The 27,741-nt window shown below is 42.6% G+C and overlaps 1 protein-coding gene across 1 annotated transcript in view; it reads right to left on the bottom strand.

The window, feature by feature from the left end:
- ATF6 (activating transcription factor 6) overlaps window positions 1–27,741 on the bottom strand; it is a 191,378-nt gene that overhangs the window by 102,594 nt on the left and 61,043 nt on the right. The window contains exons 10-14 of the mRNA XM_039245974.1: window positions 21,229–21,360; window positions 15,416–15,529; window positions 14,316–14,415; window positions 8,659–8,726; window positions 4,889–5,003 (exon numbers count right to left, since the gene is read on the bottom strand). Coding sequence (XP_039101905.1) covers window positions 4,889–5,003; window positions 8,659–8,726; window positions 14,316–14,415; window positions 15,416–15,529; window positions 21,229–21,360 — 529 coding nt within the window. The remainder of the gene's footprint in view (window positions 1–4,888; window positions 5,004–8,658; window positions 8,727–14,315; window positions 14,416–15,415; window positions 15,530–21,228; window positions 21,361–27,741) is intronic.

The raw sequence follows: 27,741 nt of genomic DNA, 5'->3' as shown, positions 1-27,741 counted from the left end.
CGTTTCTGCCAAATTACTAGAAAATGAGGATGTAAGCACCTCAAAGTTCTATCTATTAACTGTTCAATTTCACAGTCAAATATTTCAGCCAGGTGATTTCTGCAGCTCTAAACCTTAGATTCAGAGACAAGAACGGAGCTGATGCATCTCTGGCCAGTGCCACCATAAAGGGACAGATGAAAGGTTACCTCTAAATTTTCTGTTGGAATTCAGCACTACTTATGTTATTCTTTGGATTGGTAAAGTAGACTCCCATTTCTTTAAGCAAAGCAGATGCAAAGATACCCCTTAATGATTATGAAAAACAACACACTTCCATCACTGTGCTTTCTCTTAGTGAACCATTACCTAAAATTATTCTGCTTAATAAACACAGAGAAGCGAGGGGCGCCTGGGTGCTTCAGTCGGTTAAAGTGTTTGACTCCTGCTTTCGGCTCATGTCATGATCTCATGGTTCGTAAGCTCGAACCCCACAGGGGGCTCTGCACTGACAACAGACAGCCTACCTGGAATTCCCTCTCTCTCTCTCTCTGTCCCTCCCCTGTTTGCTCTCTCTCTCTCAATAAATTAAAAAAATAAACAAACACAGAGTGGCTGGCACTGTGCTCCGTGTCAGGGGTGGTAATAAAAAAGCATCTGACACTCTTCTGCCTTTAGGAGGGTTCTGATAGAGATGAGAAGACAAGCCTTTTAGATCAAACAATTAGGAACCAATGTAAGAAAGAATTGTTTTTAAAGGCCAGGTTATGTAGTGCAACAGACAGTTTATGAAGCTCTAAAGGCTCCCCCCAATCATTTTTTCTGAATAGCAGCCCCAGGCTGTTCCTTCTGCATAAAGTTGCTGGCTTCCGAAGCAAGAGAATACATTTGAAATCAACCCTCTTTCCCTGGTCACAAATGAATGGACCATGACTCATAAGGCAGGCCATCTGTATAAGAGTCTACGTAATAGATGATATATGTGTGTACATGCGCGCGCATGCACACACACACACGCACACACAATCAGCTCCCCTGTCTATCTGGGAAGCCCAAATGAGCAATGTGTGAGGGAGTGCCCTGGCATCACTGAAACCGCCGCTGGATCGGGAAGGACAACAAGCCACTACTCCGATCTCTAGGACAGGTACACGTTCCAGTCTATGAAGCACACACACAGGGGGCTATTTAGCAGCTGAGTGAGTTTCCTGTGCTTCTTCAGCACTCATGTATCTTACAGTAAGACCCTGTTATTTAAGGTTATCCTAACAATCCATGCCATTCGTATGATACCGCTAATAAATTTTTTACAAGAGTCCAAGGAGGAATAAAATACCCAAATATGGTGCCAGACCTCAGAACACATAGAATCCTCAGAGAGGGTGCTGTATCTAGAACACATGAAGGACTCGGAAGGAGGGAGAAACCTCTCTAGGCGGGCACACAGCTAGAGCTCACAGGCTCTTTATGGGTGTTACGTCATGTATGCATCCGAAACAGATGGAAAACAGCATTAAGTGTATGACTTTGTCTTGAGGGACAGGTAGTGAAAACAGAAAATATAAAATAAATAGTGTTCCAAAAAGCAGGCGTCCATCTCATTTGAAAAGGAAATCTCAAACAAGAATGAAGGTAATATGGTTGGGGCGCCTGGGGGGCTCAATCGGTTGGGCGTCATGACCCGAAGTCAGCTCGGGTCATGATCTCACGGTTCGTGGGTTCATGTGCTGACAGCCATGTCAGGCTCTGTGCTGACAGCTCGGAGCCTGGAACCTGCTTCGAATTCTGTGTCTCTCTCTCTCTGCCCCTCTCCCGCTCATGCACTGTCTCTCTTCCTCTCAAAAATAAACATTAAAAAAATTTTTATGAATGAGGATAATATGGTGAACTGACATTCACAGCCATATGAATCAAAAAGAGGCTGTTCTTAATGGGAAATTGCCTCCAGGAAGATCAAGAATGCCTCTCTCCTGTTAGGGGCTAAGAGAGCAGCATCTAGAATAGTATTTGAATGTTCTCTTATCCCACCTTGCTTGAGCCTTGCTGCGTTATTTGTTCCTGACCCGGGCTTTTGAAATCATTTTATTATGTCCTTTAATTACTCCCTCCCTAAACTATCCTATGAAAACATAGAGAAAAAATAAACATTAAATTTAACTGTATTTTTTCTTACTAATGTATCAGACCACACTCAAAGCGACTTGAAAGTCTGAGAAAAAGTTATTTCCCACCACTGCAGCTCCAAACCGTAGTCAAAGAAGAGGAAAAGACAAAATATTTACCAGAAAATAAGTTTATGAACACCTGGCACTAAATAAAGGGAGTGGTGGGAGTTGCTGAGTTGGAGGCAAAAACTTCAAGCCAAGTCAAAAGAACAGGAAAAGGTTTGAACCTCTGACAGGATTATTGGCCTGGAGCAGGGAGTCAGCAGTTGTCCAAGAGTGAGTCTGCTCTGGAGAAAATTATTTCAACAGCTCAACTGGAAGGGGACTAAAGAGCACGGAGTGTGGGGCGTGACGAGGTACGAATATGGGACAGGGCAGGGTTATTAAATAATGGTATACTAAACGGTCAAGGGCTACGTCTACCTTTTTAGATAATAAAGTATTTTATCAACTACACATCCAATTATAAAATGAAATAATATGGCTTGTTTATTGGCTCTATTATGTCTCGTTTACACTAAGCCAAATCTTGAAGCTTTAGAATCTCTGTATTTCTTAAATTCCAATGCAATCGTATAGGATCAATTATAATAATTTCTGTCAATGAGAAAAAGCCTACATCCTTCTGCACAAGAAATGATGGCCCTTACCTCTTTGATGAAACTGTTAGAATATTTTATATTGAAAAATGGAAGCAGAAACCAAGCATGAGGTCACTACTTGTTTCGTTTTCATTTTAGCAAGAATAAAAAGAACCATCCAGCATTTTAAGAACCGAATTCTTGTCTCATGACACAGTTTATAGCCATCATGGCAAAATTAACGTATCCCCACTGTTAAAACAAGACAAAATGAAAAGGGATATTGTCTCTCCCTAACTACTGTTACCTAATGAAGTTCAGGTTTATCCTTACTGTTCCTTGACATAAAACACCAAGACGTGATAAATCACTAATCAGGAAATAAAAAATCCAAATGGAATGTAAGAGATAGTCCTAACTGCTTTCCAGAACATAAGACTGTTTATTCTAGAACATCAAAAGGTTGGGGGCAGAGAGGGGAAATCAGTAATTCTCCAATGGCACTTTCCACAGCAAACTGAAGAGAATGAGCTTTTACAAATGCAAGAAATAGAACATATTTTTAAAATAAAAACACCATTCATCTCCCTTTGTATATGTAATCCCTTTAAAGCTAGGATTATTGTTCTCTTCCCTAGAAAAACCTTACTAACCAGGCCTTCAACCCGTGGCTTGACCACTTCTAATATGTAATATACATATTGTTTTAATCAAATAATAGAGAAATTGTTGGGAACCTATGAAAAAGTATTCAGCCATTTTAGTGTTAAAAACACTTTACTGCAGTAGCTTCCGTAAACATATACTTGAACACATGCGTTCTAACACCACAGTGCTGCTAGATCTCATGTCTCAAGTTTAGTTTTTTTCTTTCCACGTTTCCCAGGACAGGGTCTGACATGAAGGCAAATACTTAGCTCTCAGCAGGGATACAGCTGGAGCCCCGCTGAAACCCTGCTCTCAGCTGCCCCCTAGCTGCTGGAAATGAACTTGGAAGCTGACACAGTACAGAAATACACCAATTATGTCTGAGAGAATAAGCTGAATACAAGCAACTTTGCGAAAAGGCAGAAATCATGAGATGCCATTGCTAAAGCGTGCCAAATCTCCTAGTGTGCTTGACTGTCAGCTAAACATATGTGACATTTTTTATTTCTCTAACTTTCAAGTGTCAAAGTTCTCAGATTCTAAAATTCTGAGCCACTAGATGTTTATGCCTTAGGAAAAGAATTAATTGACAACTTTAGATAGTGGTGACCATAACCAGAGAATGAACTGTTTGCTCCATGGTTGACATACACTTATTTCTAACAGCGCCGCCTCACCATTCTTTAAACAAACAAATAAATAAATAAAAATTAAAAAAAGGAAAACCTAGGATGCAAACCACCCAGGAATTCTAACTCATTCACGTGTTCCTGGTTTCACACACAGCACTATAACAGAGAGATTCACATGGCCACTCTATGAAAAATGTTTTTTCATTTTCTAGGAAATGTAGATGGAATGCAAACAGCCACGCGTCTTATTTCCATTTAGTCTAACGTTTGTAACATCCAAGAGCGCTGATGCACACATTGCCTTTTGCATCCACTGACTAACACATTCTTCGTCAAGAGAAGTAAATGTCTGAGGGAGACGGAAAAGAAGAACAGGAAGTCTTAGGGACATAAATCCAAACATTCCATCTCAATATATTGACCAGCCCATGACCTTAATCCCATATTTGGGAAGTCTATTTCTCAATAACCAAACAGGACTGCCACCACAAAGCCCAAACAGATATGTATTTTTTTTTTATATTCTTACTTCTCTTGTTAAAAACAAACAGTATGGATGTAGGAATGACAAAGAGTAAAACTCAATAAGCTGTTCGTATTTTCCAAATCTGTGGCCTGACATCAGTTCCATGTTCATCTTCACAATGCTCAACAGCTCCGAAACAAGCACGATTACGGAATTGAGGCAGAATGTTCCAGTCATAATTTATTCATACTGTTTTCTATCTCTCACATCTTTTTGCCTCCTACAGTATTTAGCTCAATGCCCTGCATGCAGCAGGCACTCAAAACATCTTCTTCATGTCAGCATAAAATAAAAATAAAATCACTTAAAAGTTGAAGAAAAACAACCATCTTCTTCATTCTTTCAAAGTGAACTTACCCTTCGAAATGACACGACATAGAATGTATCTCCCCTTCTGCGGATGGCTTCAAAGAAGTCTTGGTAACTTCTGGGTGATGCATAGTACACTTGCAGCTCACTCCCTGAGTTCCTACTGAAGGAAGAACAGGGCAAAGTGCTCTTAAACCAGAAAATTTCATATCCTCTCAAAAATAACCCCCGTGCTAAGGCTATGTCTGAATTGTAAGAATCTCTCCACCAAAATATTAGCAGTATTTGGCAGTAATTTTTATAATAACATTTTGAAAAGCCCAAGGTCAAGATATTTGTAAGATCCAATTCACTAAAGCGAGAACTCTCATTTCTGAATGGAAAGCTCTAAAAAGTGCCACTCAAGTTCACTCCAAAGCAGGTAAAGATAGTAAGAGTATCAGAAAATAGATTTCTGCATTGGTCTGCATGATTTTAAATTTTTGGTACTAGACATTCAGTCGTAGGGAAAGTTACTTCTCACCGCTCTGTCAAATCTGTGAAGGCATGCTTGTCTATAAGGCTGTGTGAAAGGTGGGGAGAGGGTGGGATTTGGAAACAGACAGACAGCTTTGAATTTCTTCTCCACTCCTCAAGGGGGCATTCTTGGGGAAATCAATCTCTGGGCAACCTCAGTTTCCTCATCCTTAAAATGAGGATAAGCAGATAAACCCGCAGGATGGCTGAGGCCAGAGACGTTACATACGTGAAGTACCAAGCATGGGCCCCCAGATTTGTAGGAGTCACTAAACAAATGCCAGCCACAGATACCACAAGTAACACGTCAGTGCCTTCAGAAAATCAGAACTAAAATTACAATACCGCAGCCACAACATAGCCCCAAAAGATCCACTCAGGTGATTTTGATGTAGTTTTTAATATTCTCAGTCTTTTACTACTTAGTACAATAAGCCAAAGCCCAGAAGTTAAAGGAGAATTTTTAAAAATGCTTCATTTTTCTCCAGACAACCTATGTTTTATGTTCTTCTATGTCTTCTATCAAACTTTAAGAGGAAAAAAAGCCAGATCTAAAAGGAAAATTATAAATGAGTCAAAAGAACTTTCTTTGAAATAATTCCATTTGCTCATTAAACCACTTCTACCCATATTATTTTGAATATACAACCAATTCTTTTTTTTATTATTTTTTTAATGTTTGTTTATTTTTGAGAGAGAGACAGAGAGGGGGAGGGGCAGAGAGAGAGGGAGACACAGAATCCGAAGCAGACTCCAGGCTCTGGGCTGTCAACACCGACCCCAACGCAGGGCTCGAACTCACAAACTGTGAGATCATGACCTGAGCCGAGTCGGATGCTCCGCTGACTGAGCCCCCCAGGCGCCCATGAATATACAATCAATTCTTATTCTACATGGTAGTTATGTTCTACAAAGTCGGTGTGAACAGTGAATTAGTAAATACTGAACCGTTCTCCGAAGGGAAATAGCAGGTTAGGTTCCCACAAGCCCCTACCTACAGCACTTTTGTCAACTGATTAATCTATAACCGTGTTTCGGGTTTCCGTTTAAAGGCATCTTCTTCAACGTATCCCGCTCATGCATTAACGCTGAACTCAAGGTCACCAGCACTGTAACTTATGCCTGAATGAACTTATCTAATATGTACGTTTTCCCATATGGCACAACACAACCTTTTTTTTTTTCTTAACTTTATCTATTTTGAGAGACTGAGCGCAGGGAGCAGAGAGGAGGGAGCAGAGAGAGAGAGACAGAGAGACAGAGAGACAGAGAGACAGAGAGACAGAGAGAGAATCCCAAGCAGGCTCCGCACTGCCAGTGCAGAGCCCGACGTGGGGCTGGAACTCACGAACCGTGAGGTCACCACCTGAGTGGAAATCCAGAGTCGGTCGCTTACCTGAGCTCCCCAGGCGCCTTGGCACCACACAGCCTTCTTAACCAGTAACAGGTAGCCCTGCAGGTCTGTGCTTCAGGGCCATTTTAGACCGTGAAATCACCAATAAAAAGCACTAACATGTGAAAAATTTGGCACTAAACAAACTTCAGAAAGAAATCTGTTTACAGCATGAGCCGAGTCGCCTTGCTAATTGTTAACTGAGCCTCACACAGGACCGTCTATGCATGTTTGCAAATGGCCACAACAGCCTCCTGGGTACCGATTTGGGGGCACAAATACATTTTAGAGAGTAGGTAGACTCACTGATACAGAATACCCAGGTAACTCATTTAGAACCCATTTTTAAAGACTTTTTCTTAAAGCAGTTTTGGATTCACAGCAAACCTGATAGGAAGATGCAGGGATTAAACACATTTCTGACTAGTCACAAAGTGACAATGCCGTCACAGTGATGCATCACAAAGTGACCATATTTTTAAATATGCATATAGAGAATGAACAAAATATCCTGATCACTGGAGACGTTATCAGTCACTATACATATCTGAATTACCTGTTTCTACAAGATAACACTGTATCTCCCGATTCTAAACATTCGTGGTCGCCGATATACTGCTCACTGCCACTTAACAGTGATTCTCAGTTAACGGGATAATGCACAGTTTTCACCTCGCACTGGGCGTGTGTTCTCCATTCCAGGCACGCGGTCCGACACGCAGCTGGTGCTCAGTAAACGTGAAATTAATAGTAAATAAACTGTCAGCTCTATGTCTGTGGGAGAGAGCTACACACAGAACCTGAGGCTCTTGCCTTCACTGCAGGGACACAGCCATCAACGTATCCAGCTTTTGAACATGCCAAGGACCATGCGAAGTGTTCCAAATAAATTATGCAATTTGATCATCAACTCTGTGAGGCCAAAACTGTGTAGATGAGGAAACTTTAAGGTAACCTGCTTGATCCACAGAGCAGGTGAGTGGCAGAGATGTTCTGAGCTCTGCCCAATTCAAAAGCTAGCAGCTTAGCCATGACACTGTCTTGCCTCGCGTAATACCATTCCTTTTAGTTAGATATGTTTGGTCCAAACAGGTCGACCTTAGATACAGCACTCCTTCTGGATTCCTTCAAAATCTTAAGCAGCATCAGTGTAGTGAGAAATGCATTTTACGTCAAACAGGTCTGGGGCGCCTGGGTGGCTCAGTCGGTTAAGCGTCCGACTTCAGCTCACGTCATGATCTCACGGTTCGTGGGTTCAAGCCCCGCGTCGGGCTCTGTGCTGACAGCCAGCTGGGAGCCTGGAGCCTGCTTCAGATTCTGTGTCTCCCTCCCTCTCTGACCCTCCCCTGCTCACGCTGTCTCTCTCTCTCTCTCTCAGAAATAAAAATAAAGCATTAAAAAAAAAAACGTAAGTCAAACAGGTCTGATGCTGGTTCTGCCTCCTGTTGGTTCGACGACTCTGGCTTAGAAAAACTAAGTGACTTTCCCGGTTTTTCTCTACATAAAGTAAGGACTGTGGTATCTACACTCCAAGTCATTATACAGATTTAGGAATAAAATGCATGTAAAGCACTCAGCAAGACACCTGGCACATTCATAAAATAACACTCCCTTCCCCTTGGCTCATGAAACAGATGCAAACCAAGCACAAGAGTTACAGATGTTTAAATCGTACAGCAAAATTATGACTGAACAGCATTCTGACTAAATCTGTATTTAAGGAATCAGAGTTAACCTCTTGAACTTACCTGGGTTTACTCTGACTGCTCAGAAGCAGAGCATTATGGGAACTAACAGAAAAGTCACTGGTGACAAGTTTAATTAAGATGGAAGGGAAATGTGCTTTTCAACTTCACTAAAATAATAGGTATTTAAAATTCCTCAGCCAAGAACTTCCACACTTTCTTACCTGATCCTCGAAGTTTCTGTGTATTGGACAGCCATGAGCTGAGAATTTGAGCCCTGTTCCAGAGCACCCTAGGAGAAAAAAAAGATTTAATGCCATATAATGAAATCATAGGAGGGTCTTCCTGTAGTGACGCGCTCTACATTTACTAAACTCTCATTAAAATATTCACATACTGGGGCACCTGTGTGGCTGTCGGTTAAGCGTCCGACCTCGGCTCAGGTCCTGATCTCATGGTTCATGAGTTTGAGCCCCACATCTGGCTCTGTGCTGACAGCTCGGAGCCTGGAGCCTGCTTCAGATTCTGTGTCTCCCTCTCTCTCTGCCTCCTTCCCTGCTCATGCTCTGTCTCTCTCTCAAAAATAAGTAAACATCAAAAAAAATTAAAGTGTTCATATGCTTTTTTTTCTTCATGAGTATTCTGACAGGTTAGGTTCATATAAATAAACACCAGCAGAGAGATTAGAACTCTTCTGGTCACACTCTGGGCTGACGGAGGAGTCTTAAGGAGATTAAAACTTTAAGGCATTTCCCATAAAGTTTAAAAATACAGCCCAAGAGCTTAGTCCAATTACCACAAGTTTTATGACCAAGTCATACAAATATTACTGAACACATAACAACTTATGTTTGTCTAAAGTAATTATTCTCCCATTGCAAGTTCCTGAAGTGTGAAAGGTCCATAATGAAACTAGATCCTATTGTTTACTGAATTAAACACAAAGATCTTCATGCCAAAATGTACCTATGGACGAAGCCAGCGTTAAAGAGATTAAAGAGAAAAGCGATGACTTTCCTGGCCAGAGAACACCCCAGTCTGGAACCTTAGTGGCCCACATATGCTATACTGGGAACCTGTCTTCTTCTAGCATCTGCTTTGCACTAAGCCTTCTTCTACTCCTTGCCAGTTTTGTAGACTAATCTTCTGAAGAGTTTTTTTAAGGGGATCAGACAGAGTTCAAGGGTACATTACTAATTATTAGGTTAGGAAGTGACCTTATTACCACCCTGTCAACGTGGCTTAAGTAAGTGTATAAGACTATTAGCATTTGTTCATTACTGTATCCATCCATCCATCCATCAGTAATGGAACTTTTTATGGAGCACCTATGACATGCACTGGGAAGACAGACATGTGGAAGCAATACAATGTGATAAATGCTCAAAGAGAAGAACATACAAAGAGTTAAAGGGAAAAAAAAAAAAAGAGGGAACAATTTTGTTTAGTGAATGAAACCAATATGCAGGGATGAATACTGGGCTTCCAATTTCTGACTCTGTAAAAAGTCAAGGATCTTATTGTATGAAAATCTACTGTAGGTCTTACATATAATAGGTATTCAATAAATACTTTTTTACTTATTTGTTTTTTAATGTTTATTTTTGAGAGAGAGAACTCTTATCTCACAGGTTCATGAGTTCTAGCCCTGCATGAGGCTCTGCACTGGGATTCTCTCAGTCTCTCTCTGCCCCTTCCCTGCTCGTGCTCTCTCTCTGAAAATAAGTAAACCTAAAATATAAATTTACTGACATACCCTTCAATAAATGCTTTTTATATACATATTTTTAACATTTATTCATTCAGGAGGGATGCGGTGGGGGGAGACAGAATCTGAAGCAGGCTCCAGGATCACAGCTGTCAGCACAGAGCCTGACTCAGGGCTCAAATTCAAACTGCAAGATTATGACCTGAGCCAAAGTCAGACGCTTAACCGAATGAGCCACCCAGGCGCCCCTCAATAAATGCTTATTAAACAAAAATTTTAAAAGCATCGGAGCGCCTGGGTGGCTTAGTCGGTTAAGCGTCCGACTTTCGCTTAGGTCATGATCTCACGGTTCGTGGGTTCGAGCCCCGCGTCAGGCTCTGTGCTGACTGCCAGCTCAGAGCCTGGAGCCTGTTCCAGTCTGTGACTCCCTCTCTCTCTGACCCTCCCCTGCTCACGCTCTCTCTCTCTCTAGAAATAAATAAAAAAAAAAAACCTTAAAAAAATAAAACAAAAAATTTTAAAGCATCAATAAAATGAGGGGCGCCTAGGTAGCTCAGTCGATTGAGCGACCAACTCTTGATTTTGGCTCAGGTCATGATCTCATGGTTCATGGGATCCAGCCCCGCGGTGGGCTCTCCACTGACAGCATGGAGCCTGCTTGGGATTCTCTCCTTCTCTCTCTCTCTGCCCCTCCCCCACTCAGGAACTCTCTCTTGAAATAAACAAACATCTAAAAAATATATATATCGATAAAATAAAAAAGGAAAAAAGAAAAACAAATACAAGATAGTAAACTTACTGATAGTTTATGAGTAGTAAATAAAGCCAAAATTAAATTACAGCTAGCTGATAAAAACAATGTTTAAAATTAAGAGATTAAATACCTGGTGAATTTTTTAATTAAATTTTTAAAATATATTTTTATTTATTTTTGAGAGAAAGAGAGAGAGGGAGAGAGAGAGCATGAGCAGGGGAGGGGCAGAGAGAGAGAGAGGGAGACACAGAATCTGAAGCAGGCTCCAAGCTCCGAGCTATAGGCTCAGAGCCTGATGTGGGGCTCGAACTTGTTCACAAGCTGTGAGATCATGACCTGAGCTAAAGTCAGAGGCCCAACTGACTAAGCCACCCAGGTTCCCCTATTTTACCTTCATTTTGAACAGTATGTTCACTAATTTGCCCCTTTACCGTTTCTCGACTCACAATCTAGAAAAAGTAGAATTATGAAATGGGACAAGCCAAATCAAGGATATAATGCTTAAGAGAGCTCACATATTTCAAAGAAATGTCAATTTGTCAAATGTACATAATATCTTGACTAGTGGAACCTTTTAAGCACCTGGAAAAAGTGGCTGTGAGGACAAAGAGGGTTGAAAGAAGGAGAGAAGACTAAGCAGAGTAGGTACAGCTCTCCACACTAAGAAAGGGGATCCGAGGAAACCCTCGTGTGTTTTGGTACTGACAACAGCATAAGCAGAATGATCCTTCTCCTTCGGACCAAGAAGTTCTTTCACCCTTGACAAACAGAGAGTCGTCCCTGGCATTCCTGTCTCTGTAACAGCGACGAGTCCCACAATTCTGATCGTTGTCTAAGCTCATTACAGAAAAGATATACACCCCAGATTGCAAAGAGGTAATACCTGAGATGAAACTACATGTCTCCTCATGTTTAAAGGCTGTGAGATAAAAACAAAATTATCTTCTTTACGTTAATTCCTTCAAGATCAGAGGTGCCTGGGTGGCCCAGCTGGTTAAGTGTCTGACTCTTGCTTTCAGCTCAGGTCATGATCTCTGGTTCTGGCCCAGAGTCCACGTGGGGCTCAGCACTGGGCACAGAACCTGTTTAAGAGTCTCTGTCTCTCTCTCTCTCTCCTTCTGCCCTTCCCCTACTCATGTTGTCGCTCTCTCTCAAAATAAGATAATTAAAACTTTAAAATATAAATATAGATGAGACCAAGTCCCTCCCCTGTGCAAACCTCTCAAAGCTGTCTTCTCAAACCTGGGATGAACCCACAGTTCTCACCGCAGCCTCAGGTCTGACGTGAAGTAGCCCCCGCTGCCCCTCCGATGTCAGCTTCTCCTCCTCTATCCCCGGATACTGCAGTCCAGCCTTACACAACTTCTCCATGTTCCTGAAATACCACACTGTTTCCATCTGAGGGTCTTTATATTTGCTGTTCCAGTTTTCTGGAAGCTCTTTCTCTAGATTCTCCCTTGGATCTTTACACTGTTTAATTCATTTTTTTGCTATTGTGAAAGCAATGTTCTCACCAATCCTTTTTCTTTTTCCTGAACACACAGGAAAATGACACTGGCCTCACCTACTGCAAGGGAGGCTGTGAAAAGTGATAGTTTTAGCCAATTGAACATTGGCTAAGTCCAGGCTGGATCCCTAAAACATTCTGCATAATCTTCCAAGCTCTCTCTTCCCCACACCCAAAGCTAGAAGCAAAGAATTTCAAGTTGTTGAGGTCACAGAGTAGAAAGAATCTGGATTCCTTAGTCATTGCTGAAAAAAAAGAAAAAGAAAAAAAGAAAAGGCATTCTAGGGGCACCTGGGTGGCTCAGTCAGTTAAGCGTCCGACTTTGGCTCAGGTCATGATCTCAAGGTTTGTTGAGTTCGAGCCCCGCGTGAGGCTCTGTGCTGAGAGCTCAGAGCCTGGAGCCGCTTCAGATTCTGTGTCTCCTTCTCTCTCTGCCCCTCCCCGACTCACACTGTCTCTCTCTTTCTCAAAAATAAACATAAAAAAAAAAAGGCATCCTAGAGAGCCATATCAGACTTGGTGTGGGTAGGCAACAAATTTCTATTCCATTAAGCTGCTGAGATGTTGAGGTTAGTGGTTTACAACAACTAGCATTAACTACCCTGGCAATTACTATACTGACCCCTCTTTAGAGAAGCCTTCTCCAACCATTCAATCTAAAATGGCCACCCATCTCTCAATTTAACCTCTAATCTCCAACCCTATTTTTATTTTTGGAGAATTCCTAACTTTGAATATATTTAAATATTTTTTTCTTTTGTGATGAGAACTTTTAACCATAGACTCGCTTACTAACTTCCAAATATATGATACAGTATTAACAACTATAGTCACCATGCTGCACACTACATCCCTGGAACCTTTTTATTTTGTAACTAGGAATTTGTACCTTTTGACCATCTTCACCTGTTTCACCCACCCTGCTACCCCCCAGCCTCTGTACATGTTCTTTGTATCTAGGAGTTCAGTTTCTGTTTTCATTGTTTTTTTGTTTTGTTTTGTTTTGTTTTTACAGATTCCACATATAAGTGAGATCATGTAGTATTTGTCTTTGTCTACTTTCACTTTACTCGTTTACTGGGTGTCTCTCCCACCAAAATGCAGGCTCCATGAAGGCAGGGATTTTATCATACTCACTGCCATACCCCAGGACCTAGAACCGTAGCTGGCTCATCATCACTACCACAGGTGCTGTGGGGAGGGAGCGTATCAGCGCCAGCTGGCAGTCTAAGCACTTCAGAAGCAACAGTGAATACCTGATGGATGCTGCAAGGACCACACACGGTGCTGTGCGGTAAAACCACATCAAGATGGAAGCCCAAGGGGGGCGCCTGGCCGGCTCAGTCGAGAGAGCATGTGACTTACTCTGATTTCGGGATTACAAATTCGAGCCTCACGCTGAGTACAGAGATTACTTAAAAATAAAATCTTAAAATAAAATCTTAAAAAAAAAAAAAAAAAAAAAGATAGAAGCCCAACTAAATAGGTTCTAAGTATGAGCCGTCATTAACCTGTAGCCCCACGTGTCTTAAGTTCACAATGTGCTCCTTGAAGATGTGCCTCCACGTCCAAGCTGGCCTGTTTCAACAGCCTCCTTTTGGAACAGAGGAGACGAACAGTAGTATTTATCATACCATGCGTATTAAATTCCTGTGCCCTACAAGCCCACGGGCAGGAAGCCCGGGCTTGAAAGTAAACGTGAGGGAGAGAGCAAGCGGAGGCCCCTGCCCGAGCTGCGGAACCCAGGCGGACGGCGCCAGTGCCAGTGCCAGCCGCATGTGGGGCAGCAGGACGCAGAGGGAAGCGACTGAAGTTCAAGTTTCCCACGCTTCCCGGGGAAGAAAGCAAGCCATCTGAGGGGAGACGTCCAACAGACGTGCCAACTGCTGTTTAGCAACAAGCACAAACCAACCTGAAGAATGCGGGTCCTCTGCTGATGGTTCGTCATTCTTCTGGACTTGGTCCTTTCCACTTCATGCCTGTGGACCCATCCTCGAAGCTCATGGTTTAACCTATAAAACAGCTTTGTTAAACACGCTTCAGAGAAACAAACATCTCACTCTAGGTTGAAAATGAATTTAATCATATTCTACAGGTCCAGTTCATTTTAACATGACATGCATTTTTATACAGTAGCCTCCTTGATCGTGAGTTCAAAAATTTTTTTAAAAAAATAGCTAAATACCTTCCAAACATAAATACTGGATGCACAAGCTTTTTCACGAGGAAAATATTTCCTATTTCTGCCCCTGGGCTACATAAACACCAACACTGGCCACACGGGAGAGCATTCAACAAGCCACAGGATCCTGACAGCAAGAGGTGCATTAAAGCCTTTGAAAACCATGCTCTTTGGGGAGAAGGGACAGAATGAACTCAATGGCTCAGGAAAAACTAGTGGGAGAGGGGGGGATAAATTTCAGTGCACTATAACCCAATATGTCCAACACTGGGAATATAAAAGGTACTAGTTCAAATACCAGTTCCCTTTACTGTGCTTACTTGCACGGCAGCTGTGAAGATGTGAGGCTCTGCTCACTTACCTACAGTTGATTACTACTTAAAGAACTGAAGGAGCCTTTGAGGCTCAAGGATAAAATCCAAAATCACAGGAAAATATTCAAGGGAAAAGGAGACAGGGAAGGGTGAAGGCGCCCTCATGGGACCCTATCTCCAGAATCGCCACTCTTCACCCTGGTACCTTCCTAACTTGGAGAGAAAGGTGCATGAATGTTACCACCCTCAAGTCTAACATCCTGAATGTTTACATTAATATCACTCAGATAAGGCATGCTTAAGTAGGCAACCCCAAGACCCTCACCCAAGACAGACCCGTCGCCATCTTTATCAGGTTGGTGGGGAAACGGGACAACAACTGACATGCCCATGGTCACCGACAAATAATCAGAGATCCTCTCTGCCACTTCATCAATCTGCACAAGTAGTTTTCGAGCCTTCAAAGCTAACCCCAGGAGCGCACTCGGTGCTTCTGCAGCCACCTACAGCACTCACCTGAGAGATTCTGTGGTGTTGATCGGAGGCCGACAAGGAGGGGGAGGGATGTAGAGGAGCGGCTCTTCGCTTAGCACCATTAGGGCCTTATCGTTCGAAACAGAATGATCATATCTGGAAAACACATGCAGAAAATACATCTCCTCAGGTCTTAAATTCCTTAAGGAGTCTGCTATAAGAAAATCATCACTAGCATTAACATTTCATGGAAATAAAAACAATACTAAGTAGGACATACAGCAAGACAGAAGCAAATGCAATAGAAAAGGAGGGAGTGGAGGCCACAGAGCACAAATGTCACTTTCCCGTTTTCTGCAGACACTGCCAGGGTAACTGTCACTTACCCAGCCACTGTTTATGGAGCAATCGCTACATATCAAAAACTAAGGAAACGACGGTAACACATGGCCCGTGTGTTCAATGAGCTCAAGGCATATGCAGAGCTGCTGGGACACAGGTGACACAGCAATGGGGGAAGCAAGGGGACAGACCCACTAACTCATAGAAAGACAGTATCATGTGACCAGGACTAACGTTTCACGGTCATGCACAATTCTGTGATAACAAAACTGAAGTCTCCCGAAAACTGTGCATGACAGGGGCAAGGAGAAGCATAAACACTTGGTGGCAGAGAACTGAAAGTGTTGAAAAGCTGAATATAAATTTTAGAATCACGGGGCACCTGGGTGGCTCAGTCGGTTAAAGGTCTGACTCCTGATTTCGGCTCAGGTCATGATCTCACGGTTCGTGGGACTGAGACCCATGTTGGGCTCTGAACCGTCAGTGCAGAGCCTGCTTGGAATTTCTCTCTGTCTCTCTGCCCCACCCCTGCTCACATGTATGCTCCCTCTCTCTCTCAAATTAAACTTTTTTTAATTTAGAATCATGAAAAATATCTGAATCACTAATAAAACATCTAAGTAAAGTTAACCAATTACTCCATTAGCTTCAAAAAATCCACTTTCCTAACAGTCACACTAATCTACTGCAGGGGAGTTCACATCAAGGGTGCGATGGAGGGAGCACAACCCAGGCTGTCAATCAGAAGTCGAGCCGCATTTTTTTTGTTCTCACTCTGCTACTTTAACCTTTCTCACTAAAAAATCTGAGATCTGGTCTTGAATTTCTTGACACTCATGCTCTGGATTCAGAAAACATGGTATGCTAAAACTCGAAAAGAAAAAATGTAAACACAAAACTGGACATGGCTAGATTCAGTTTTCATTAATTCATCCAACCAGTATTTACTACACCCCAACCATGTGCCCGGTACTGTGCTAGGAATCCACCAGGGAACGAGAAAAATGAAGTCTCTCCCCTCAAAGACCTTAAGGGGGAAGGTGGACCAACTATAAGGGAACAAACACATTAAATAAATCCAAAGAAAGACTCTAGCTAGACAGAGAAAACCAGTGGCAGGAGCTACTCTGGATGAAATGGTCTGAGGGGTCGGTACTTAAGTCAAGGCCTAAAGGATGAGAAGGAGCCAGTGCTGTGGAAACTGGGGAGACTGTGCTCCAGGCAGAGGCAGTGGGGAGGACGCGGCCTTGCAGTGGGGAGGACGTGGCCTTAAGGAACTTACAGAAGAGCACTCACCGGCTGAAGGGCTGTGAGCAGGTGCGGGAGGCACAAGACAGGCGAGGAGGCAGCCCGGACTACAATGAGGAATTACTGAACACAATGAGAAGCTCACAGAAGGCTGTTAAGGAGAGGAGTGATGCATTCCAGGTTACGCCTGCACCCTGCCACTGCACCAAAACCGGATTCGAAGGGGAAACTGGGAGGCCAGTCAGGAGACGGCTTTAATCCAGGCGAGAGCGGAGACAGCACGACTCAGGTGCTGCCGGTGAAGACGGAGGGCAGTGAACGGACGGAAAGAGCATCAATGGCACTTGCTGAAAGGGAGGAATCGGGTTTCTGGCTGAAGCAGCAGCAGAACGAGGAAGACCTGTACAGCAGTGGCTGGAAGACGAACAAGGAGAGGGGCGCAGAGGCCCGCCATGCGTGGGTGAAGTCTGACATGTTAAAACAAGGAATGTCAAGGAAACTCCGGGGCAGAGGAGTCTGGAGACTCAGAAGGGGCATCCGGGTGGGAAACCTAAGTTTGCGAGTTGTCAGGATACAGAGATATGGGCTGTGTGCTAAACTACGGACGAGTCACACAGGCAGAAAGGAAACTAAAAAGTCCGCAGTTCCAGATGATGAGATTTGGAGGAGCCCAGAAATAAGACTGAAGCAGAGGCTCGTGAAAAAGACAGAAACTGAAAAATGGAGCAACACAGGGAAGAATTTTTCAAGGCAGGAGGGATCCACACGGCCAGATGTGGAGGAAAGATCAAGATGAAGACAGAAGTTTCCACTGAATGTGGCAACACTGAAATAACTGGCCTCTTTGACAAAAATAATTTTGGCAGAGCAGAAAAGTAACTTCAGGAGATTAAAGTTACAGACTGCTGTGTAAGCCACACACAACAGCTGAGGACATGCGGACCATTCCTCCTGCAAGTTACACCAGAACATTCTCCATGTCCTCTCTTCTGCCACTGGGACCTACCATGTTTGGAATAACACAGAGATGGCAGCACACAGGTAGTAACTGCACACATGTCACCCTGAAATTAAGTGTTGAGGGAGAAGGGGAAAAAACCCTCTCCTTTGTACTTGGGAAACTAAATGCCTGTAAGAGGAGGCTGTTTGCTACACTAAAAGCAAACAAAAAACACCACCACCACCACCAAAGACCTGTCTCGTGTGCCTTAGTTTAAAAAAACCAGGTCTTTGGGGCGCCTGGGTGGCTTAGTCGGTTAGGCGTCCGACTTTCGCTTAGGTCATGATCTCGCGGTTCGTGGGTTCGAGCCCCGCGTCAGGCTCTGTGCTGGCTGCCAGCTCGGAGCCTGGAGCCTGTTTCGGTCTGTGACTCCCTCTCTCTCTGACCCTCCCCTGCTCACGCTGTCTCTCTCTCTCTCTCCTAGAAATAAATAAAACATTAAAAAAAAATTAAAAAAAAAAAAAAAACAGGTCTTTGTACTTAGGAAAATACAGCTTCTGTCCATCGGAGAAGTATAAAGTTACTTTTGAAAATATATTTTTTATTTAGAACTTTATTTCCATATGATAAGCCCTAGTATAATGTCTGCACATCTTTGCTAACCGGCTTTGTTCTATTAGCCAAAAATATTCTTTGGAAACGAAAAAAAAAAAATCTGATAGGAGAAATATCAGGAAGGACCTGGGTGGGGCTGAAGGGAAAAGAAAAGGGAGAGTCTGAGCCAACGTGCAATCTGGAGACAATCAGATCCACACTAACCCTGAGGAGGCCCGCGTTCTAGGCCGCTTGCGAACACATCACATCGACAGAAAACATCTCAGCAAATAAGTCACTAAAGCAGAGGACAGTGGTAGGGAGGGAGAGTTACTGAGGATTCCTGGAATAAAGACCGGTTGTGTCTGATGCCTTATACACGGGGTAACCTCCGCTTCCCATTTATCCAAGACAGCCCTGGACTTGGCCTGATGGCCCCACATAATTATTACTTAGCACTACAAGTATCCCAGCATATTCATGCTTACAAGTGTCCCAGTTTGGTTCACAAATTGTATGGTTATCTTGTATTATATCACACATTTCTAAAACTGGAAACTTATGCAGTTAGTTACTAAATGATAAGAGAATGTAGTATTATAAATTATGGGATTATAATCTACTCATTTTGATTTGAACCAGTTCTCAACATTCTCCTCAAAAATGACACAGATTAAAAAGTAAATGCATTAAAAAATAAAGTGCCATGGCTATGTATGGCACTTCAAACCACTTAAAATTCAGTGCAAAACAGATTCGTACTTGCCACTTTTGAATGTTTCGCAAACAGTTTTGGTATCTTCTATTCAGGATTTATAATGATAAAAGTAAAAATATCAAATCAGTGGACTGATACCTATTTGAATTTCCCAAGCTGCTCAATAATGTTAGATATTTCAAGAGATTTGCATGCAGCCAAAAATCCATAACCGTGTCCATTTATTTTCCCTCAACACCAGGCAGCTGGCACAGGCCATGCTGACTTTGGGGTGGGGGACAGCAGATGGCTTGCATTTCATATACTATTTTGAAAGCTGACAAATTACAGCCTGAAGGTCATTCACATACCTAGGTCGGACTAGGATAACCAGAGCACTGTGTTCTCCATGTCACCTTACTCTACCACAGACAGGTCGAGGAAGGTTTCTTCTGGGGTTAGTTCAAAGTAAAGAATATTCTAGTGAAGGCTCCCTGACTTAATTGCAAGTATACAATCAATAGCTTGTTCCACTTTTTAACAACCAGCAATATGTACCTAAAGGGCACAGTCTCCACTCTCATAAATCCAAACACTATCACATTTGGGATGCGACTTTTGATGGATCTCACGTGGATGACAACAGGACTCAAAATTACATGTAGAACATGTGGGGCAAACTTGGACAAATTACTTTGAAAATGACAGAAACTATTAAACTCTAGCAATGTTTAAAGACACTGTTAAGTGAGCACTAAGCTCAGTAGGTCAGCAGTACAGTTAAATTGGGCATGTAAAAAAAAAACAAGAAATCTTATATAACATTTCCCCACGTTACAGCGCCCATCACGTGCGCTGCGCGGAGCTAACCGCCAAGTAGTTCTCTGGACCCTCTGCCACACTCAACATCGTACTTTACACACTGCAGATTCCTACAACCGTGAACACTAGTGTTTTTCCTAGGAAGGCTAAATGGACACAAGCCCATAGGACTACGGGAATAATTTCGTTCAGTGGTCTGGCTGTCACAGCAAAAATGTTTTTAGAAAGTATTCCCCGACAGCTCTTGGCCAGAATTACAAGTAAACAAATCTCCGGGGGTCCCACAGCACTACGCTGTGCAGCGGCTGCCACGCTGGGGTCTCCCTTTGCCCTGCTGATCAAGGACCCAGCTCCACTCGGCCCTAGTGACACAGGGAAACGAAGATAAAAAGTATACAGCTTTAAAACCGTCCATTACAACCTTCTCCTAGTTTACATAACACGGACCTTGTGTTTTCATAAAATTTTAAGTCCTTTACTGTTGACAAGCCATACAGACGTTTACTAAGACAATACTAAACTGTAACAAGCGGGGCGCCTGGGTGGCTTAGTCGGTTAAGCATCCGACTTTCGCTTAGGTCATGATCTCGCGGTTCGTGGGTTCGAGCCCCGCGTCGGGCTCTGTGCTGACTGCCAGCTCAGAGCCTGGAGCCTGTTTCAGATTCTGTATCCCCCTCTCTCTCTGACCCTCCCCTGCTCACGCTGTCTCTATCTCTCTCTCCTAGAAATAAATAAAAATATTTAAAAAATAAAAAAATAAAAAAAATAAAAAACTGTAACAAGCGAGGAGATTCAACAAAGGTCACAATAAACACAATTTATAAAAATAAATTCCGCCATATTGCATTCATCACAAGACGACACTATTAGATACATTATATTGTAATCATAGGATAAAAAACTGTATTAGAAACATTACGTATAATGTAATGTGTATATGCCGTATGCGCCTCAGTGTCTATAGAAGTGCACATAAACTGAGATTTTAAGGCCACATCTCTACAAGAATTTCAAAACGGAGAACAGTTTCAAAAAGTAAATTTACTCTCAGAACTGACCTTCACAGTAAAATTTATCAAGGGCCTCAATAACTTGTTTGTTCTACTAATTAAAATCGTGCATCAAGAATCTAGACATTAAGTTATACTAGATCATTCTCTACGGCAGTTTCCTTAAATCATCGTGACAGACGGAGACATGCCATCTTCTAACCTGTAGCTGGTTTTCTGGATGATACCATCTGATGTGTCTTGCACCTCTTTAGCAGAAAATTCTAGAAGATGCCTCCTCTGATTTGCGGGGTTCACACTAGGATTCTTTCTCCTGGCATCCTGTTCCAACATGCTGAAGATTGTAAAAAAATGAAACGATAATTGAAATAAAAGTAAGTCACACATATGCAAGCTGTATTAGCACGAAAGCAAACCACGATTCCATCATGGACCCACCACGGTTCCGCCAGGCGCGGGAACCAAACGGCTGATCGCTGTGGTCAGAGCCCCCGCCCACTACCCTGTCCACAGGCAAAACAAGCTTGAGAATAATTGCTGTGAAAAATAGTAAGTACCTCATTTTTAAACAACAGCGGTATTCTACATGCTTTAAAAACTCAATACTTTTGTTAAGTATGTATAGGAAGTAGAAACAAGTACAATATACATATAAATAAATCTTAAACTCAGGCAGTAAACTGAAGTAAGTTCCCCTGGATGCTGCAAACTGATATTTTAATGAGGAAGGGCTTCAAATGAGATCCCGAGCTTTTCCCCTTATCCGCAGTCAAACTCATCAGCATTTCACAATCCCAGAAGGCAGGCTATCAAGTAACAAAACATTTTTTAAAATACTCCTACTTTTACTTACATGTAAAAATTTCCTATTCACTTCTTTTCTGCATGTGTCCCAATAACTTCATTCATCAATGTATGTGCTCTTGGGGGGTATTAATTATTTGCAAGAAATATACATGTATACATTATATGTATGTTATATATATTACATATTATATATAAACGTATATATATATATACACACACACGTACACACATATATAAAGTAAATGCTGCAATAGTCATTAAACACCTTTAGCTCATTAATCATGGGCTTAGAAATCTGGCTCACCAATAAGATATTCTGTGTGTATGCGCGCTTTATCATATAACACCATGCGGGCAATTTACACGAGCTCTACAGTCTTCGTAAAATTAAACACAAGCGATGCTCCTTAGGGAAACACAAAAGAAGGGGTGCCAGGCTCTACTCAGGAAAGTCAGGCTGACAAAGAGGTCACGATTAAGGGCCCTGTGGTCTAAGAGAAGAGGAGTTCTCTGGGGTGTGGCAGTTGCTGCCACACCTGGGGAAAACAGTGTTAGGGGGAAACAGGGAGCAGGTTCACCTTTCTAGAATCTTTTTCTGACCTCTTATCTCCTCAGTTCCTCCCCGCCAAGAACCACTGCTGTCTGGTGGTCCTCACACAGCGTGCCGTAGGGCTTGAACATCCTGAAAACTCTTCAAAGGTATATCACCAAATGAGGAGCCTTGAGGAGCATTTAATTTTGCTATCATTGAGGATACATTTTTGTCACCACTGTATCTTTCAGACAGAATGTCACAAGCAATACGAACCCTGCTGCAAATAAGGAACAAGACCCAGTGGAGTGGCTAACTAAACTTAGGAGAACTTGGCTTGGTGAGTATTTAAGAAAACAGGAGATAAGCAGTAAATAATAATTTGGTAGGGAAGACATATACAGGGTGTGAGGGTAACTGCAGAATTGTTTTTTCTTTTTACAACTTTTCTTAAAATTTTTTTATGTCTTTATTTTATTTTGAGAGAGAGAGACAGAGAGCAAGCGTGGGAGGGGCAGAGAGAAAGAGACACAGAATCCGAAGACAGGCTCCAGGCTCTAAGCTAGCTGTCAGCACAGAGCCTGACACGGGGCTCGAACCCACAAACGGTGAGATCATGATCTGAGCCGAAGTCGGACGCTCAACTGGCTAAGCCACCCAGGTGCCCCAAGATTTTACTTTTTTTTTAAATTTTATTGCTTTATTTTTTAATGTTTTTATTTATTTTTGAAACAGAGAGAGATAGGGCACGTGCAGGGGAGGGGCAAAGAGAGAGGGAGACACAGATTCCAAAGCAGGCTCTAGGCTCTGAGCTGTCAGCACAGAGCCCGACGCGGGGCTTGAACCCACAAACGTGAGATCATGACCTGAGCCGAAGTTGGAGGCTTAACCAACTAAGCCACCCAGGCACCCCAAGATTTTACTTTTAAATCTTTCAAGTGTGGTGCCAAAAATTCTACTTAGGAACGGATGCTGTAAACAAAACAATGTTAACACCTTTCTCCTCAGTTTACAGAATCTCAGTTAACTACCTACACTGTGTTAGTGACACAGCCACGTAATAACATCCCCGTTCGGGACAAGTTCGCCCTCAACCCCTCCAGAGACTAAGAGGAGCTCTACCACCCCAACTACTCAAAGAGTTATGTTTCCCCTCATTTTAAATAGAAATGTGCTTCTTTATAACTTTCCCCGTTGGGTGCTGGTTCTGGGCTCCGTGGCTCTTCAGAAGACGCCTTCTCCCCACGTCCAAAGACACAGGACCCCTCCCCGCAGGCTCTCTCTGTCAAGGCTGTGGTCTCTTCCCCACGTTCTTCTTTGTGGCGCAGTGTCGGGCCCTCTCCTGTCATCACGCCGCCCACAAGTGGTGTCCAGAACTGGCCACGGTACTTCTCAAGTGTTATGACAAGTCAGGATGGAACAGATAACTCCTTCCCATGTTCTAGACAATTCTTCTTCCACTGATGCAGTCTAATATCATGCAGGCTTTTTTCGCAGTTACATCACATGTTGTTTATACTGAGCCTGGTTTAATCAAAAATCCCAACCTCCTCACAAACTCATTTTGAACCATTACCTTCTTCTCCCTTCCTCTCCCACTTCCAATTCCAAATTTATGTAACTGAGTTTTGATATCAGCAGAATAATTTACATCAATTCCTTTAAAAATATCATTCGGCCTACTAACTGGTCAAGAACTTCTAGGATCCTGGGGTGCCTGGGTGTCTCAGTTGGTTATGCATCCGACCTCGGCTCAGGTCATGATCTCACGGTTTGTGGGTTCAAACCCCACGTTGGGCTCTGTGATGACAGCCAGTTCAGAGCCTGGAGCCTGCTTCAGATTCTGTATCTCCCTCTCTCTCTGACCCTCCCCTGTTCATGCTGTGTCTCTCTCTCAGAAATAAAAACTTAAAAAAAATTTTTTAATTAAAAAAAAGAGAACTTCTAGGATCCTAATTAGCAAAAGAAATTCTCCTTCTAAGCAAGGATCAGCATGCCACCAACATCCTCAACTAAAGTGTTATTTAAACATTGAAAAGAACAGAACAAAGAAATTGAGTCATGGAGCGTGCCCCGAGAGAAAGCCTTACAAAAATATAAATTTAACCACTACTGACTTAATTATATCACACGGTCCAAAATTTCCCATCTTGACCATACAGATATTACAAGATTGTTAAATGGTCTTCTAAGATGCAAACACAGCATGACAGCAGCTGCCATTTTCTGAGCACCTACTGCATATTAGGGACTGAAGACGGAAGTACAAACTGAGGCTCAAAGAGTTTAAACAACTTGCCCAAGGTCATGCTCTAAGTAATTCAAGAAAGCAAGATCTGAACCTAGGACTGAAACTCCATTACTGCATTACGCTGACACCACTTCTTAGAATGACTGATTATTCATTTATTTAAAATGCATTAAATGAATGTTCCAGGAACCATGTACAATGGTAAAGACCCAAAGATAAAAGAAAGGTAAAAATCAAATTACAGTTATGTGTCATGTGATAAGACAATAGTGATTAATGCTTTAATAAAGGTTAATGCTGAATGCTATGGCAGCATACAGCTAAGGCGCCTGGTTTTTACTAAGAGGATCGCAAAGGTATCTTAAATAAAAAGCAATAAATAAACAGGTAGAAAAGGAGAGGAGTGAAGGAAGGCATTCTGCACGAATGGAACAGTATATGAAAAAAGCACACAGGTATAGGAGAACATGTTATGCTCCAGGAACTGAAAGTGAAGCAGGAGAGGGTGTGAGGTGGGCACACACATGTGTAAGCACACAGTGAGAAGGGGTCTCAGAGAGAGGGGGGAAAGAAAGGGCACCAGAAGATAAGACAAGGCTAGATTAGGCCGTACCTGCCACAGTATCACTAAGTCTAGCAACTTATTCAAATAACAGTAACACAACTAGCATGTTTTGGGGGCACCTGGGTGACTCAGCTGGTTGAGCAGCCGACTCTTGGTTTCACCTCAGGTCATGATCTCGTGGTTCGTGCGTTTGAGCCCCACGTCGGGCTCTGCACTGACAGTGTGGAGCCTGCTTGGGATTCTCTCCTCCTCTCCCTGCCCCTTCCCTGCTCATTCTCTTTCTCTCTCTCAAAATAAACAAGTAAACTTGAAAAAAAACTTTTAAAACTAGCAAGTTTTGTTCTTGTTTTAATTTTGGTACTCAGGTATCATATCCTTTTCTGTTTATTTTTTTTTTAAAGACTTTATTTATTTTTAAGATTTTTTAAAAAATAATCTCTACATGAGGCTCGAACTTACAACCCCGAGATAAAGGGTCACATGCTCTGGGCCAGCCAAGTTCCCCTATCATAATACCCCTTTCTACATCAGAATCTTGCCTATGATTATTGTTCAATTCCCTGGTATAATCACCTCTTTCCTTCACCAACTGCTATTACAATCATCTCCTAGTCACCTAGACAACTTGAAAAACAGCAGATTACCAGAACAGCTACCCTGCTTCCCTAAGTCCTGGCTAAGGGGCATAAGCTTCTGAAAAGGAGGCTCCTGGGGCGCCTGGGTGGCTCAGTCGGTTAAGCATCCAACTTCAGCTCAGGTCATGATCTCAAGGTTCATGGGTTTGAGTCCCTTGTCAGGCTCTGTGCTGACAGCTAGCTCAGAGCCTGGAGCCTGCTTCAGATTCTGTGTCTCTCTCTCTCTCTCTGACCCTCCCCTGCTCATGCGGTCTCTCTTTCTCTCCCTCAGAAATAAATAAAACATTAAAAAAATATAAAAATAAATAAAAATTTAAAAAAATAAAAAGGAGGCTCCCTCGATAACTCTCACAGGTAACTCCCAAGCCAAGCGCTGCTATGCTTCTGGAAGCAGCTTCACTTCTGGTTCCTTGAATCCTACTATCAACTAGCAATTAACACACTTGCCTAGTTTCTCTGGATCAGAAAGCCCCTTCCTCTAGCGGTGATTCTCAAAGTGTGGTCCCTGGACCAGCAGCATGAGCATCCCCTGACAGCTAGAAATGTAAATTCTTGGACCCTACCCCATTCATACTCACCCAGAAATTGGGGGAACGGTGCCCGACCAGCCATATATAGGTGATGAGGACACACAGGGATGTTTGAGAACCGCCATTTTAAATAATCTTGTCCTTCACAGCATCTTTCCTATCTCACCCCCTAAAAGCTACACAGTTTTCACAGCGAATCCAACAGAAGTGGACACTGGGGAGAAGGACAGGAAGGCAGACAGGAAGTATGGGGACGGGTAGTCAGAAGCATCTGTATGGTTCATGCATGACTCACAAAGTAAATTAGTTCACAATAAATACTTGGACGTTTTAAAAGAGCCTTTCTACTGATCATTGGGTTTTTTTTTGTTGGGGGTTGGGGGGAGGACGAGTGAAGGAGGGACAGGGAGCAAGGGGAACAGAGGATCCAAAGCAGGCTCTGTGTTGACAACAGACTCCCAAACCACGAGACCATGACGTTTGCCGGAGTCCGGCGCAAAACCAGCTGAGCCTCCCAGGTGCCCCAGTCATTGTTCTTTGGATGATTTTCACCAAAAGATGGGCGTTTCGATTCATAGTTTACGGCTGTTACAAGCAAATGCCTTGAGTCTAACCACCAGTTTAGTTTATTTCACATGTAGCTGAGCTGCGCTGGTCACTCAGCAGCTGCACTTGCTGGAAATCAGTTTGGATGGTGACTGGTTGGTTTGGCTCACAAGTGAGCCCTGTTTGTCACTACTGCCCACACAGGTAATGATTATCACAGTGTAATGACCACCGACCTTTCACTTTAGCTACTCTAGTAACTTTTACCTTTTTTTTTAGCCTCAATTATTATCTACCCATTGGCCCAGGATGTATTTTGAAAAGTAATATATTAAGAAACTTCGTAAAGAATCTTTTTAAAATTTTTCACTCACTTTGTTTTTGGTTGTTGCTGTCATCTGGCCTCCATTCTTCACAGACTTTTTTTTTAAGTCTTAAAATGAAATTTCTCTTAAGCTATTTACAGACAAGCCGACAGTCCAATTCAGCTCAAAAGAAACTACTAACGCTTGAACCCTACAAAAAGGCCTACAGAAACTAATTTTAACCAACTGAATGACTGCAGATTTCTATTTCCCTTCTTTTTATTAATATCAGAAAGACAAGAAAGAGCTTTATTTCATTGCCAGAATTCAAGACTGACTTAGGTACAAGTATTAACAAGGAATCTGACAGTCCTTATCAGGGCCAAATGGACCCCAGAGTATGAGAAAATTGTTGATGTGTACTTTTAGATTCTTGACGTGAGTGTTAAGTCATTCAGTGTCTGTTTTCATTAATTTTCAAAAAACCCCAAGTTATTTTTTTTAATTTACTTTTTGAGAGCGCGAGAGCAAGCAGGCGAGAGGT

This window comes from Hyaena hyaena, unplaced genomic scaffold (assembly GCF_003009895.1).
Source record: "Hyaena hyaena isolate Hyena2069 unplaced genomic scaffold, ASM300989v1 scaffold_275, whole genome shotgun sequence".
In the NCBI taxonomy this organism is placed as follows: domain Eukaryota; kingdom Metazoa; phylum Chordata; class Mammalia; order Carnivora; family Hyaenidae; genus Hyaena; species Hyaena hyaena.
Note: the sequence above shows the minus strand (reverse complement) of the source record. Positions and strands in the feature narration are given on the sequence as shown.